A 17,350-nucleotide genomic window follows, 5' to 3' on the forward strand; every position below is an offset into this window, starting at 1 on the left:
CTTCCACGCTGCAGAAGATCGCTTGTGTGACTGCTTCCACACGTAGCCGTCACGTACGCTTCTTAACCTGCAGACCTGCGAGTAGATTGAGAGCGAGAGAGAGATCGCCAAGATGATGCGCCACCACACGACACCACCACACTTCGGATTCGCCACCCTTCGCTTTAATAACTAGGATGCGATTCAAATCGCTCTTCTCCAAAAAGCCAAAAGCGAATAACCAAAAACTCATCCTTACAAAAAAATATTATTTTAAGTCATTAAAGGTTATAAAACCTTATAAACTCAAAATTTCTTTTTGTCCCTTTCACACTTGGGCTGCCCCACATGGGTTTTTTTTTCATATCCAAATGGATGCCATTCACACTGTCCATCCCGTGCCGGTGCCCACCTGCTTGTTGTCCAGAGAAAAACACAGGGTCGTAACACTCTGCGTTCTGTTCGAGTACCCAGGTGGTTGGTAGATACCCTTAGGGAATCAGGTGTTACGGAGCATCCCTCCGAATGGACCACAGAGGACGAATCTCAAAGATCGCATAGAGTTCGTGACAAAAGTCATTCAGTGGAGCTTTTATAGGTAAACTATGCTTTGATGTCTCGTATCATGCGGGACAAAGAGCCCACTTCCGTCAAGGAAGCCCTCGCACAGGATAGGAAGGCCATGCAGGTGGAACTGGATGCCATAGGAAGAATAACACTTGGGAGTTGGTTTCGAGGCCGTCGAAACGGTCTGTCATTGGTGTCAAGTGGGTCTTTAAGACCAAGTATATGTCAGATTGGTCGGTGGACAAGCACAAAGCCAAACTTGTGGCTAAGGGTATGCTCAGTGGCCTGGCATCGACTATGAGGATACCTTTGCAGCGACCGCGAGGATGACCACGATTCGGACCGTTCTAGTCCTTGCTTCTTCTTAGCGGTGGCCTGTATTTCAGATGGATGTGAAATCTGCGTTCCTTAATGGTGACCTGCAGGAGGAGGTGTATGTTGAGCAGCCTCCAGGCTTTGAGATTCCAGGATCAAAGGGGATGGTTTACAGGTTGTGGAAGGCCTTGTATGGTCTTAAGTAGGCTCCCAGGGCTTGGAATCAGAAGATTGATTCCTTCTTTCTATGGACTGGATTCTAGAGATCGGTTGCAGATCCTAACCTATATCTCTTTCAGGAACGTGGCATGGTCACGTTGATCATCCTTTATGTGGATGATCTCATTCTCACCGGCGGTCATATGGAGCACATTGCAGTGACGAAGGCTGCCTTGTCAAAGGAGTTTGAGATGACTGATTTAGGCTTCACTTCTTCTTGGGATTGGAGATCTAGCAGACCCAGAGGGGGTTCTTTGTCTCTCAACAACGGTATGTCCATGTGTTGCTTGAGGCCTTTGGGATGGAGAAGCGGAAGCCTATTACATCACCGATGGATCCGAACATGAAGCTTACAGTGAATGATCCTTGTGAGCGAGTTGATGGCTCTCTGTACCGGAAGTTGGTTGGTTCATTGATCTGGCTGCTGAACACCGGATTGGACTCGAGCTTTCCTGTGGGGTTGTTGAGCTCGTTTATGCAGATGCCGTTGAAGTCTCATTGGGACGCAGGATTGTGGATCTTGCGGTATCTGCAGGGTACGAAGGATCTTGGACTCTTCTACACCACTGGAGGTGAAACGAAGGAACGAGTTCGACTCCAAGGTTGGAGTGACTCAGATTGGGGAGGAGATCCAGACACGAGGAGATCTACATTAGGCTATAGTTTTACCCTCGTCTCAGGAGCTGTTTCATGGAGCAACAAGAGGCAGCCAACTATTGCCTTGTCGTCTACAGAGACAGAGTACTGGGCTGCTTGTGGTGCTGCTTGCGAGGTTGTGTAGTTGCGGAGGTTGCTTGGCGAGATTGGGTTCCACAGAAGGAGCCCACGGTCATCCAGTGCGATAACCAGAGTTGTATCGCTATTGCTCGGAACCCGGTCTTCCATGCTCGGACCAAGCACATAGAGATACAATATCACTTTGTTCGTGAGAAGATCTTGGCTGGTGACATCTTGCGTCTTTATTGTTCGACGGAGGACAATGCGGTGGTGGACCTCTTCATGAAGTCTCTACCTTAGGTTATGCTCCGGTGGCACTCCAACTGACTAGGGTTGGTTCCACATCCAAGAGCTGAGAGGGGGTGTTAGCAGTCATCTCTTGTCTGTACACTATGTCAGGGCCTCTATTATGGGTGTGCCCGCCCGTATTTGCTGTCTTCCCATTTTTCCTCACTCTCCGTATTTTTTCCTATTTTTCTAGAGCTGTGTGTGGGCTGTCGACTGCCCCCAGATGCCTGGCCGAGTGTGTCTGTGGTGCCCGACTGTATTTTAGTGCTGGCTGATTGCCCTTCTGCTGGTCGACTGTGCATTTACTGGTCGTGGGCTGCTGTCGGTTGACTCTGGGCTGGCCAACTAGCAGCCAGGGGCCCCTTGCCCCCACACTCTTCCATGTATTATTCCGGGATTTTATTGGTGTATATAGCAGAGTTACACAAGCTTCTCTCTCTCTTTCATCCGTGTATTGCTCTCTACAGCAGTTGTCTTCATTTTCACTGTGCATTCGGACAAATCTCCCTTTCATTTAGCTTGTAGTAGGCTGTCGTTCTGGACGTAGACATTACATCCCTAAGCCAACGGACGTAGCATGTGCCGAGTTAGGACCTTGTGAAACAACCGAGCCTTTCTTTAAACTTGAGTTTAGTGAGTCTTTAGCAATCCTTTAAAACAACATACATGAATTTGAAAATAGATGTAGTAGAAACGACGCTAGATGGGGTCCCGAATTACCCACTGAAAAGGCCCCCCACACCCCCCCTCCCCTTCCCCCCTTTGCAAGCAAGAGTTCCTTCTTTTGGAGAACTATATACAAGCTGAATTGTGTCCACAAGACTGAGCAGACAAACTGATTGACTGACTGGCTGCCAAACGCAAGGACAAAGCGACCAAACGCTGAGCAGAAGTGTGCATAAGCTTCAGGCGACTTGGAAGCTATCTTAGAGAGAAATACACCAGCCCAAGACTGAGGGAAGGTGTGCTGAATACTCCTGAAGGTGTGCTGAATACTCTTGAAGGGACTGAGCTTCTTTGCCTTGAGCTTGAGAGCACAAGTAGGGCTGTAAGTATGCACAGGCAAGAGCCTAAGCATACATGCTTGAATTCTGATGATAAACTTTGATTGATTTATTGACTGAACTGCACTTGTTCTTTTATACGGCTCTAGAAAGCTGGTAGGTTGCCTGGGCCCTGAAGAGACTATCGGCCTGCAGAAAATCCCATGATTGGCATTAATGCCTAGTCGGTTGAATTTGGACATGGTTGGGTTGCTGGCCGGCTGGCTCCATGGCCTGGCCTATTCAGCTTGGCCTGGCCGACTGGACCCCAATTCCACAAGGGGTTGCTGACAGGGTTTGGAAGGCATGGCAAGGGTTTTGCTACCCTTCTACAAGGCTAGCCACCTCTTGGGGCTGCCTTGGGGCTGGCCCCTTCTACATGCAATGCACTTATATGCCTAACCTGCATCTACTGTTATGGCTGACCTCTACATGCTCTTAAATGATGAACACTAGTTGAATTCTCTAGAGTGGGTTAAGAGGACTGACTTGACATTCTAAGGTTGGGAGATTGATCTATGTAGCTCGTGCCTAATATGTCCCAGACTGGGCTCACAAAGGGGTCACGGCATTCGACAAATAAATCCTAAAAGGTACTACTTTTGTACATGATTCTTGCACTGTTGATGAGCCAATTTGTCACTGTGTACCACAGTGCATGGGTGCACGGGACATTCCCTCCTGCTTAGCTTGGCGGCAGGTTCATAGCTTCGAGGTAGTCCGCCAATAACTACTCGAGGAAGAATTCTTCATCTAGCCAAACGGTTTCATGGGTCCCTCAATCTTTGAACTTGGCATAAAATTGGCGAAGACCTCGTCCAAAGCCATGCTTCCAGCGATGTAGAAGGATCTGCTCAAGCTCTATCACCTTTGCTTCATCAACCATTTCTGGTTGTTGCTCTTCTGAAACATTCGGCATACGACAAATAAATCCTATAAGGTACTACTTCTGTACATGATTCTTGCAATGTTGATGAGCCAATTTGTCACCGTGTACCACAGTGCATGGGTGCACGTGACATTCCCTCCTGCTTAGCTTGGCAGCAGGGTCATAGCTTCAAGGTAGTCTGCCAATAACTACTCGAGGAAGAATTCTTCATCCAGCCAAACAGCTTCATGGGTCCCTCGATCTTTGAACTTGGCATAAAATTGGTGAAGACGTCGTCCATAACCATGCTTCCAGCGATGTAGGACCTGCTCAGGCTCTATCACGTTTGCTTCATCAACCATTGTTGGCTGTTGCTTGTTTGAAACATTCTGCAATGAAGGTCCACCTGCTTGAGTCTTTGCTTCATGATCCTTAAATATACCCATTCACCTTCTTTGACATTGATGTCTCTCCGTGACTTGTTTGCCTATCTGCTGTAAGCCTCCTGAGCTCTGGTAAGAGGCTCTTTGACGGACTCAATGATGGCTGAAAAAGTTTCTGTCATCTTGTTGGCTTCCAAGGAAGGAGAGATCATCCTCATGAGAAGGGATGAAAATCTTTGACCAAAGGTTGCCTCTCGTATGGAGTTTTGCTAACACTGGATGAGCGAGTTGTCATTGAGAATCGCCTGCACCAACGGGAGATGAAGCTCCCACTTCGACTGCTGATCATGGCAGTACGCTTTAGGCACATCGAAAGCCAACTGATTGTAAATCTCGGCTTGGCCATCGGTCTGGGGATGGAATGCACTGAACAATTGCAATTTGGTACCAAAGTTGTCGAACAGAGCTCGCTTGAAGTGAGATGTAAACTTTGAGTTCCGATATGGAGTAATGATCCGTGGCAAACCACAAACTGGATACCAATGTCAGAGAAAGAGCCGAGCTATATCTCGTCTGTGTGCATGGTATAAGTATACAAAATTTACTGAACCTGTCAACTATCGTCATACACTAAGTATTCCGAGATGCAGTAGATGCAGGAAGGGGTCCAACAAAATCCATCGAAATGTCGTGGAACGGACCCTCGGGAACGGGCAATGGCTGAAGCAACCCTGCCTGTTTGGTATGAGGTACTTTCACTTTTTGACATATGGAACACTAAGAAACATAGTTGTACACATCCCTGCGTATCTTCGGCCAGTAAAACGATCTTTCTAAGTGTTGCTTCCACGATGACCACCAACAAGTGAATCATGGGCATCATGGAGGAGTGCCAGTCTTTTCTCCTTGAGAACACATAGTCAACCCTTGTAAAAGAGCCAACTGTCTTGAATGGTGTAGTTACCCGGTTCTAAATAAAGGGCCATACTGTAAGGAGTTCCAAATTTTGGATAATCTGTATACTGTGTCTTCATACTGTCTAAACCTTTTCGTTGCATCTCCAACACAGTGGACTCCTGTACTATCTGAATACTACCTTTGCGACTCAGAGCGTCCGCTATGGGGTTGTTCTTATCCGGTACATACCCAATGATTCCTCCAAATTGTTGGAACAACTGACTCCATCGGTGTTGTCTATCGCTCCACTGGGCACTTGGCATAGTTTGCAACCACTTCAAGGCCTGGTGGTCTGTCTTCATAGTAAATTCTTTTCCATAAGGAAAAGGTTTCCACTGATTCAAGGCTGTGATAACCCCTAGCAACTCTTTGTCATATACAGAATAATTATTTTTTGCATCATTCAACTTTCTATTGTAATATGCTACTGGTCTGCCTTTTTGTTGCAGAACTGCTCCTATGGTGAGATTACTGGCATCGGTGATTACCTCAAAAGCGTCATCCCATGATGCAGGCTTGTCCTAGAGGAGTATCTATCTCGGGAAGATAAGAGATATGCTGAATGCTGATGATGAATGAATGTTCCCTTCTCCAATGCTGAGGTCCACCCTTGGAATGCTGGCTTTCCTCTATGTAGGAGGTAGGAGATGACTGAACTGAATGCTTACTGTATGCTGAATATGCTGGATGCTGAACTGTGGACTCCCCTTGCTCCCTAGGAAGGAAACGCTGAGAAGAGGCTAGACGCTAAGATGATCTTCTGAATGAATGATGTGCTGCCTTTTATATGAGTTATGCTGCTGGTCAGTTGCTGAGTACTGCTGTCGGCCAGCCGTCTGGGACTTCACGACTCATAAATGTTAAAAGATGCTGTCGGCTGGTAATAAATGCTCTAGTATTGCTGTCGGCTGCTGACCAGGCCCTGTCCGCTGGCTCCACAGTCCACGACCTGATGCTTACGTGCCCTAAATGCTCTTGATGACTTGTGTGCTGCTGTTGGTGTTGAAAGCATGGCACTCATCAATGAACTTTTACCTCATGTTTGACACAACTCCTTCATGAGATACTCCTCTTTGATCACATACGAAGCATGTGCATGTTTGGCCACTAAATCAGTCCATATATGCCCAAAATCAGCATCTGTTTGGTACAAATCATGCATGGCAGACAAGTCCCCATGTGAGGCAATTGCCCCAAGAAGGTATAGTCAATGCATGAATTACAGCCAACAACTCCTTCTCATAGATGCCCAAAGACAGCTCGGCATCATGCAAACGATAGCTTTTATAAGCCACAGCATGTCCTTGATTTAGGACACCACCAATGCAACTTCTGGATGCATCACACTCCACACAGAAAGGTTTTGCAAGTCTGGGATTACTAACAAAAGCCCACTCATAATGGCATCCTTGAGGCGAAAGAAAGCCTCTTGCTCATTAACTCTCCATTTGAAGACTGCCTTCTTCTTAGTGAGCTCATGCAAAGGCGAAGCAATCCATGCAAAGTGTGTGATAAAATGCCTAAAAGTATGAGCATAAACCCAAAAAAACTTTGTACTTCATGTACGGAAGATAGCTCAGGCCTATTCTGAATGGCTTCAATCCAAAGTGCCCCTAATAGTGAATCTTGGAAAGAAAAAATTCACTCTTTTTGGCATTGATGAAGAGCTTGTGGTTACGAAGCTCTTCAATCACAATGGCCAAATGTTGGCAGTGTTCTTGCTCATTCTTGGAAATACCAAGATATCATCAAAACACACACCTGTGAATTTCGAACGACGAATGCTATTCTATTGAACGTGGTCGTGGCATTCGTGAGACCAAACGACATAACCAAAAACTCATATAACCCAAATGACGTGTGGTGTCCCATGCACCTCATAATATCCACTCTTAAGGACAATGGTGCTGAAACATGGAGACCTATCAAGTTTATCGAGGATGTCATCTATACGAGGGATTGGAAACCGGTTCTTGATAGTAAGCTTATTTAAAGCCCGGTAATCCACACACATACGAAAGGAACAATCCTCCTTTTGCACTAGAGCAAGACTTGTGTGCAATATGGCGAAGAGCTTGGTTGAACCAAACCTCGGTCCAACAGCTCTGTAACCTGTTTCCTCTTGCTGTGCTGTGCTTACTCTATATGCAGGACTATTTGGTGGGAAGCTACCCAGCACCAAATCAATGCGGTGATCCTCGGGTCTCTCAGGAGGTAACTCTCCGGGCAATGAATCTGCAAACAATCTTTGTATGCATCTAAATTTCAGCCTCTCACTCGTAAGAGTGTCTACCTGTACATCATCATTTTTAACATTTTCACGTGCAAAAACCAAGTATGCAAAAACACTTTTTTTTAGTGCTTTATTAATTTGAACATGAGATACAACTGGGATGGAATTCCCCCTTGTTGATCATCAATAACATGCATGCCGCCCTTATATGCATAAACGTTCATTTTATACTCCTTGTGTGGCTCAATGCGGTGATGCCATGGCTTTCCCAGCAATACATCACATCCCTGCAATCAAGGTTGCATTTGTACTACGTATGTACCTTATGATAAGGTACATTTTAGTGTACGGTATGGTATTGTACCGTGTAGTACGGATCCGTACGTTGCAGGTTCCCCCCCCCCCCCCCTCCCCCCCTGATTGGCCTTTGGCCCAAGATCCTTCCATAGTTATCAATTTTTCACCGCTCGTAGGCGCCCGCATGTAGCTGCTTATTTATCCACCTGTAGGCGATGCTGCCGAAGAAGCACCTAGGGGGGTTTTGCCCTCTTGATCCTAGGCAAACACCTTCACCACTTGAGTTATCACCTCATTGGCAAGTATGTGGCAGTTTTTAAAAACATTTTGGGCCAAAAAAACCCTAGGGCGGCAGCCGCTGCCGATTTTAGCCCACTTATGCAAAGTGTGAACGTAGCCATTCCTCTCATTGATACAAACATTGCAACGAGAGATGACGATGATGCAGTGCGAGGCGCTGCGGACACCGCCATTGCAAAGCTAGAGCTGGGAGTATTATAGGGAAGGAAACATGTTGACAGATGGAGATCTTGAATCTTCATCTTCTTCATCATCTGATGGTGATGAAGTGGATTGATCATTGAGTGCTCTGCAATGTGCAGTGATAGTGACACTAGTGACTAGAACTATTATTTTTTGGCTTCTCTAGATAGTAAACTGTCTTTTAACTTTTAAATTTTGATTGATTGCTCATAGTATGTAACCTGTGGCATTTGAGTCATGGTGAGTGATTCCATTTCGTGAAACCTATTTATGCTTTTGTTTACCGATAGCTCTCATTTTGGTAATTGTGTTGTTAAAAAATGAATTGTTTTTTAAATTTAAAGTTTACAATTTTTCATTCATTTTTTTGTATATATATGTATACACACACTATATAGTATATTTTTTAATGATTTTACGTACCTTACGTATTTAACGCACCTCAAAATCTCAACCCGTACTTGAATGTGTACCTTACGTACTTGATTTATAGCGTACCTTACGTACCTTTCCACCTTGCCTACAATCGTGCAACCAAGAAATTCTCATGATCAAGATACCCCTGGATGTGTATGCGCAACTTTCCAAAGATAGGGGTCACTTGCACTTGCTGGCCCACAAAAGCAGCAAACCTCTACCTCTACCTCGATATGGAATCCCATGTCCCCTAAATCAGTGTTCAATGTGGATGCCATCTCCACAGAAATGAAGTTTATCTTGTCAAAGTCACGCAGTAGCAGCATGCACACCACCCTAGGGCATTGAGCAACGTCGATCGGTTGGGCTCCCATCTCCCAACCGTTGCTCCCCCCAAAAACCCGACCGGAGAAGATATCTATGACAAGGTGCCACCACACCCTATATATGGCTCTTTGACTTCCCATGCTCTTGCATATGGGATAATCCACTACAACTTCTAGTCATGCGATAACCCGAGAGTAGCTATGAGAATTGCCACCTCCAACAGCCTCCTTCAATTCGAGCACCTCAATCAAACAGAGGTTAGGACCGCCCAGGACCACACAGGCCAAGCTCTGATACCATGTCAAAGTCACGTAGCAGCAGCACGCACACCACCCTAGGGCACTGAGCAACGTCGACCGTCCGGGCTCCCATCTCCCAACCGTTGCTCCTCCCAAAAACCCGGCCGGAGGAGATATCTATGACAAGGTGCCACCACACCCTATATATGACTCTTTGACTTCCCATGCTCTTGCATATGGGATAATCCACCACAACTTCTAGTCATGTGATAACCCGAGAGTAGCTACGAGAATTGCCACCTCAAACATATCTGTGGCACAATCATCAAACATAAAGAGTGCGGGCTGATCCTTAAGCTGTCCCCAAGCTTTGCACATCATTGTCTCTTTGTCTTCATTTCTTGTATTCCCTTGCACATTGGGAATGGCATGCACATTTGCCTTTGCTGCTCCTCATTGTCCTTATTCTCACGCTTAGGACACTCATGAAACATGTGATCTTTGCTATCACATGAGAAGCATTTACCCTCCTTGGCATATTGCTCCCTTTGCTCAGGAGTGAGGCTGAACTTGTGCTTTTCCTGAGAGGCATCCTTGGGCTGCATATTTTCAGCCTTCCTACCATTCTTTACATCTTTCAGAAAAGGTTTAGCATGTTGTCTGCTCTTTGCCCTTGAAAGCATTGTCTCCTTTGCCAAAACATTGCAATTTATGCTCCAATTTCTCAATGGCAAGAGCGGCTGCTATATAGTCCTACAAGTAGCATTGTGGTGAGTATCAAGACTGGACTTGTAGACCGGTTGAAGTGCAGACTTAACTTCCTTTCAGTCTCGGGTTCACCCATAAACAAGAATGGTGAGACCTCCAAGGAGATCTTCCAAAATTTGTTTGCATATGTCTGCACGGACTTATTGTCCTTCTGCCCAATCTTATCCCACTTATTCATGACCTTCTCCACCACATTGGGAGGCAAGAATTGTGCATAAAATCTGTCTTTCAAGTCCTCCCATGTCTAAATGGGCAGTGGGCAGCTGAGCCCTTTAGAAACATGCTTACATGGCGAATCTTGGATTTCTCAGAGAATTCCTCATTACTGAAGGCAATGTCAAACTGGACTATAAAAGCCATCGCCTTGATTGCATCATAATCACCATGATAAGCCTCAAACTTGACAGATTTGTCACCTACTTTAAATTCTTCGAGTCTCTTGGCATGGTGACCCTCATCCTCCATCTTTCTCTTCCTCTTATCCAATGGAGCAACAGTGGGTGCATGCATAAGAACCTGGTGAGAAACATGCGGCACGGAGGCATGTGCTCTATGTAATGGTGACTTGTGCAAGGGCGGCCCCCCAATACTTGCATTCACACATGAGACTTGTTCACCATAGGCATGCTCGGTGGTATGAGTGGCAGGTGATACATAATCAGCTTTGGCTGTCCCAACATTATGCACAACTTTCAGCCCATGATGGGGCTTATCTCTAGCCAATTCCATAGGCAAAGCACAGCGGCTAGCATGCCTATCACTTTCCCATGTGAAGCCTGCATCACATGTATTGTATATCATGCTTGCCACTCTCTTTGCCATGCACACCCTTTCTTTTCCCGACCCATGCGGGGTGGAGGCTTGCTTGGAAGTCACGGAAGCCTCATCTTTGTGCACATAAGACTTGATATCATGCTTGCCACTCTCTTTGCCATGTACATCCCTTTCTTTTCCCGACCCATGTAGGGTGGAGGCTTGCTTGGAAGTCACGGAAGCCTCATCTTTGTGCACATAAGACTTGATCTTGCGAGACATAGCACTACCTGTCTCCCCATGCAGGGGGTTCTTTCACACAAAGTTCGCTTGCATTGCCTTTCACCAAATCTCCAGCGTGTATAAGATAGTTGAGGGCTACCTCTGGCATACCCAATTCCTTCGCCATAGAATCCGTAGTGTGTGCCACCATAGACTTGGCCTTTGTGGCCTCCATAAGCTTGTGAACTTGCGGGTTATCATAGAGCATCTTGAGCTCTTCTTCCCTAGCATACAATTGCCTTTTGACACACTCAATCTCTACTTTCAATACATTTGGGTCATCCTCTTGCATCTTCTCTTTACCTTGAGAAGGCTGTCCCACTTGTATTCGCTCCTCTATATAACCTGCATGCATATGGCATATGCTTATTGCCCAACATTTCAGAAGCAAGAGTGCCACTTGCTTGGCCATGTGAAGTAGTTCCTTGATCACTTTGTGTATGGCTGTTCATAGTGTTTTACGGCTGTCCACACGGAAGCCAATGCCCAAACGACCGTTTCCCTACTGAAAAGAGGGAAACAACCGTGCTCTCATACCTCTGTAACTACACCAGCTAGGTATGAACATTCTTGGACACCGTTGTTCAATACACACGTCAACACTTAAAATGTAAAAGCCACGTTGCACAAAACAACTAGTTATACATCACTGCACAAGATAATCTGCAAAGGAGAGAGGCACTGCAGAGTACACCACCATTGGGGCTGTGAATGGGCCGACCCTCCCCTCAATATTGAAGTATATTATTGGAGTATTTAATCTGTACAAAGCTCTGTGCACTTACACAAGTAATTCACTATTGCAAGTACTTTGATGGACATTCCTACTAACATACATATCACCATGCTTTTCGGTGGCGGTCCTGTGATGCCTTGTACATCAGGCACCACATCAACACGAGGCTTTTCCACATTAGCCTCTGCATTCTTGGGGTTCTCAGGGCATTTGGCAACCACATGATCTTTGCTACCATGTTCATTTCCCGTCGTGTTTGTAATCATCAACTTGCTGTTTGGACCATAGCTATGGTAAATGCTAGAAATGGCAGCCTGGGAGGGGGAAACGACGTTTCAGGCACCTGTGCATGGGGAATCACGTTTCTCTGTGAGGAACGTTTCACCTTGATGGAAACAATGCAGTTCTCACCTTTGGGAAATGCTTCCCCAGCTGAGAAAAAACGGCCGCTTCTCATATGCAGCCAAGGCAAAATAAAAAGGGTTAAAAAATACGCATGAAAATGGTTTTCGAAAAACACCCAAATTGTGGTTGGTTTTAGCAATAATAATGAAAATCCCCAAATTTTGGGCTGCCTAGGTGATGTTTTAAATGCCCAAATCTTGGGTAACAGGTCACATGCCGTATTTAGGCTTAAAAATTAATAATTTAAATGCCCAAATCTAAAGTCACATCAAGCCGTTCTGTAGCAAATCTAAATATATAAAAAAACCCAATCTGCAACATATGAATACTGTGCACAATAGAAGTGAAAAAAAACACGCTACCTGTAGGCTACTTGTGAGCTCTGAATCGCCTTTAGAAATGAATGCAGAGCAGCAGCCTGCAAGCCTTGCCCTGTTCTTGCAATTTTCCCCTTTTCTTCCTTGCAGACATATTCCCCTATTCCTTTGCAGCCATATCCCCCTTTTTCTTATTTTTTTCTTCCCCTTTTCTTGCTCGTAGCATCTTACTCCATGGCATCTAGGGCTGAGTCTCATCTTGAGAGAGAGCACCAAAAGGAGTTCACCCAAAGTGATTATTTGGTGGTAGCACGTTCATATTGTAACCAAGTACAATTCAAAGAGAGGCGGAGTAAAAAGCTTGAAATAGTTGCGTGTCCAAATTGAGTCATGGCTCATTTTACTTGTCTTGGATGGGTTTGGCATTGGTAAATGCTTGAAGATTCAACCTGAGGGAAGGCAAGGATGGAACAGGAAGCTTCACTTCTCCCCCTCCACCAAATATCTGGTGCAGGAATACATGAAGTGCTTCTCCAACACAATATTCAGCTTGTTCTGCCATGCCCGGAAGTGCTATTTCTGGTGATGCAAGTACTCCTTTTCATGTTGCATCATCTGGCAGGAGTGGAAGCTCATTTGAGCCATCATATGCTCCTCCCAATGCACAGAGAAGGCATTCCACTTTGCATACATGGCATCCACAAAAGCATCTCCCCTTTGTGATGGGAGCTCGCCATATCGTCAAAGGATATCCTGGACCTGCAGCTGCCTGCTGGAGGGATGAGGCCTCTGATCTGGGGCGTCTGGCTCTTAGAGTTGTGGTTGTGACCTAAAGAAATCTGTGATGGAGTGCCACACTGGCTGTGTGTGTGTCTCAGCATGATGTGTATGTTGTGGCGAAGCCTAGTAGATACATGCCGTAACATCTCCGGTGTTCATACTGCATGACCCGTGAGAGGGGGCTGAATCCATGCCGGAAGAGACAATGAAATCTTCCTTGGATCTCGTATTTCTCCTGGCCTTCCCATTCACCAGAGAGAGAGAGAGAGAGAGAGAGAGAGAGAGAGAACCTTCCGTTTGTAAAGTCATTAGTGTTACGAGTGCAAGATTATTTCCAGATTTAGGTATACAGAAGAAAGCCCAAGTTAATAAATATATGATCAAACTTTGTTGTTGACTGTGTCAACTTTGTATCAGGATGCATTTATGATGCATGATGAAGCAGTGCTGTGTGCGGATTTCAGCAGGGATTCAGAGATGATAGCATCTGGTTCACAGGATGGAAAGATTAAGGTAAACAGCATTTGTTTTCAGTGCATCTATATATTTGCTCATTTTTTAAAATGTGACTTATCAAAGACTGTTTGAACTTGGAGCGTAATTTCGAAGACACTCTTGTAATTAAGAAGATGTGCTGCTTATCCTTCAGGTTTGGAGAATCCGGACAGGGCAATGTTTGCGCCGTCTGGAGCGTGCACATTCTCAAGGCGTAACTAGTGTGGTTTTTTCTCGTGATAGCAGTCAAATACTTAGTACTTCTTTTGATGGCACTGCCAGGTCAGTCTGCTCTGATGGAATGGCATTGCCTATATGGTCTACAGGACTCTGGACCTTTGTGAACTTTGCTTTGTGGTATGATCAGGATACATGGACTAAAGTCTGGAAAGACATTAAAGGAATTTAGAGGTCACACATCCTATGTCAATCATGCTACCTTTACTAGTGATGGAACACGTATCATGACAGCTTCTAGTGATGGTTCGGTCAAAGTGAGTGGGCATGGGCTAAAGTGACATGAAGTTACGGATTATCTCTTTTGCAATCTCACATATTTTCTGATTACAGAATGCATGTTTATTTTCTGGCAGGTGTGGGATATGAAAACTACAGATTGCCTTCAAACTTTCAAGCCTCCACCTCCATTACGGGTATTAGTTGTGATTGTGTACCTTTTTTAATTTGAAAGAAGCAATGAATTTCATTTATGCTTTCCATTTTTGATGTACAGGGAGGGGATGCAACGGTCAATTCAGTTCATTTGTTTCCGAAGAATCCAGAGCACATTGTGGTATGCAACAGAGCTTCTTCTATCTACATTATGACCCTTCAGGGCCAGGTAACAGCTCTGTATATATGTTAAATTATACATGTTATTGATCACTGTATGCATTCCCCCCTTTCCTCCCTACCGCTTCAAAAAGAGAACCTACCCTTCCCCTCTCCCTTCCTGGATAGAAGCTGCAAGATTCCTGGACATTGGTTAGTCATCCTGATTCTATTGCATGTTTCAAGTCTTTAGTCTCTAATTTAAGCTTCTTGTTTTGTGCAGGTGGTAAAAAGCTTTTCGTCAGGAAAAAGGGAAGGAGGAGATTTTGTAGGTGCATGTGTCTCTCCAAAAGGGGAATGGATTTATTGCGTGGGAGAAGACAGGTTATTTTTGGAATTTGGTTCTTCAAGAAGTGACCTGAAAAATTCGTGCTTGTGAAAACCTTCACAATTCTGAGAGATTTACCCTTTGCATAGAAAAGTCTTTTCACTGGTGGATAGTTATTTTGATTTCTTTTGCAATATGTATGTGATGCAGGATGCTCTATTGCTTTAGCCACCAGTCCGGAAAATTGGAGCATCTGATGAAGGTGTAGTTCATGCTCAGTATTGTGTTTTCTAATTCTGCCTCCTGCAAAAAGCATTTTCCTGCTGTTGTTGTCACAAAAAGGCGTTCTAATGTCAAGCTGGGCATGGTGCAGGTCCATGAAAAGGATGTGATTGGTGTTACTCACCATCCACACAGGAACCTTCTAGTGACCTATGGGGAAGACAGCATCATGAAGCTATGGAAACCTTGATCTTTGGGAAGGCTGTTCTCGTCCACGAAACAAAGCTGTGGCAGTCCACAGCTCCCAGCCTTTCTTTGTCATATTGTAAAATGAATTGTGTTGCATGTCACTCTTATGTGGGAGCACAAGCTTAGCCAGAAGTTTTTGGAAATTGATTATATACGTGCAGAAATCTCCTGACAAGCAGGTCGGCTATGTTTGTTCAAACTCATGTTGCTTGATCACGATTGTTTACTCCCTCATAGAACATGTTCCACGGACTTCACGCTTGGAAGATTGCTTATAGTTTCCTATGAACTCTCCACATATTAGGAACTTTATTACCTCTTTGAGCATGTATGCATCAAATCACCATTTTTGTTACTGCAGTCTTGTTTGTCAAGTGGGGAGATTCGCTGAGCCAAATGGTACAACCAAAGTGAGACATAAATGGCTTTCAAAAATGTGAAAAATGCTTGTCTCGAGCAAGAATATGCCACCTTCACACACAAGGAGGCTATTGTGTAATAAATGGCTCTCCAAATTGTGATAAATGCCATTGTCTCAAGCGAAAGATGCCACTCTTCACACAAAACAAGGCTATCGTGTAATTGTTACTAATCTACATGACAAGGCAAGTGTGTGTGTAGCTCCTTGAACACCTGTTGCTTACAGACTAGAATGTGTTTCAAGGGGAGAAGCATACATGTATTCCAAAGTCATTGGTTCAACCACGCACATGAGGGGGTTAAACCCATGACCTCTGCCTTGGGACTTCTCGTCCCTAACCACACAGCAATACAGGAAGAGATTCTCTTATAGTGGCCTTATATCTACATGTTAAATTTTGAGAATAAGGGTCTTCAAAGTGATTTGAACATACTCTCTCCATGTTCTTCAATGAACTGTCACAATATTCTTCTCTAGATGGTTGGTGGTAGCCAGATTGGCGCCTTTTTCGTTGAGGATTAGTTGCCCGTTGATGGTTTGCTAGAATTTCTATAACCAACAATTGATGCTTTGCTGGAATTTCTACCATCAGCTCGCAAGCCTTGTTCCATTCTGACAAGGCAATATTGCAGCATCAGATCCTTATTTACATGGATATGAAGCAAAATTTATGTGTGACAATGCACTGAAGGTAACACAATCTGCAAAATTCACCAAAATACGTCGATCTTTGTTGAAATACGTCGCGATCATCATACTAAATAATTGCCAACAAAAAAATGGTTGGATATAACCTCTCTTCTTTTTGTATTATAATACCTTTTTTTGTAATTTGTGGAATACAATACAATACTCTTTTCTTGTAAAATTGTTTCAATGTGAGCATTCTACTTGTATAATTGTCTCAATGTAATTTGTGGAATGCAATACAATACTATTTTCTTGTATAATTGTTTCAATGTGAGTATTACTTGTGTAGTTTTGCATTGTCTTGCACATACTTCACCAATCCCTTGCAAAGACTTGCGAGTTAATCTCTATGATTGGCAGTATCTTGAGTAAGTAATTCCACTCTCCTAGCATTTTAGTAAACCTTTCTATTTCCACATGGCAAGCTTCAAGCTGCCTGGCAAGACAAGGCCTTTTACTTTGTTGAGATCTATGCTTTGGAATAGTAAAAACATCCAGGATTAAGTGAGATTTATTACTTCTCAAGTTAATTAGAGGGGTAGTTGTCATAAACATAAAAGAACTGAGAGATAAACTAATTAAGTGGATGGTAAGGAAGTCTAGACACAATGTTGTTTAGTATTCCGCATCTTGTTACTCTATTAGTAAGAATATAAAAATATCTCTTCTGTGGGATGAAATGTTACATTTGAAAAAGTATATAATGGACCTCTAAAAATCTCTCTTATGTGGGATGAAATGTTACATTTGAAAAACTATATAGAGCCTTGGTAAGTATAAACACCTTTTAAGATTATTTGT

At 44.3% G+C, this 17,350-nt stretch overlaps 1 protein-coding gene across 1 annotated transcript in view; it reads left to right on the top strand.

The window, feature by feature from the left end:
* SMU1 (transducin family protein / WD-40 repeat family protein) overlaps positions 1 to 15,798 on the top strand; it is a 64,159-nt gene extending 48,361 nt beyond the window's left edge. Inside the window, exons 9-16 of the mRNA XM_086775835.1 lie at positions 13,791 to 13,886; positions 14,023 to 14,150; positions 14,236 to 14,362; positions 14,462 to 14,521; positions 14,602 to 14,709; positions 14,923 to 15,023; positions 15,178 to 15,229; positions 15,341 to 15,798. Of these exons, the coding sequence (XP_086631961.1) occupies positions 13,791 to 13,886; positions 14,023 to 14,150; positions 14,236 to 14,362; positions 14,462 to 14,521; positions 14,602 to 14,709; positions 14,923 to 15,023; positions 15,178 to 15,229; positions 15,341 to 15,439 (771 nt within the window). The 3' untranslated portion in view covers positions 15,440 to 15,798. The remainder of the gene's footprint in view (positions 1 to 13,790; positions 13,887 to 14,022; positions 14,151 to 14,235; positions 14,363 to 14,461; positions 14,522 to 14,601; positions 14,710 to 14,922; positions 15,024 to 15,177; positions 15,230 to 15,340) is intronic.
* Positions 15,799 to 17,350: the final 1,552 nt, after the last annotated feature.

This window comes from Cibotium barometz, chromosome 36, assembly GCF_041138505.1.
Source record: "Cibotium barometz isolate CiBa-2024 chromosome 36, ASM4113850v1, whole genome shotgun sequence".
Classification (NCBI taxonomy): Eukaryota; Viridiplantae; Streptophyta; class Polypodiopsida; order Cyatheales; family Cibotiaceae; genus Cibotium; species Cibotium barometz.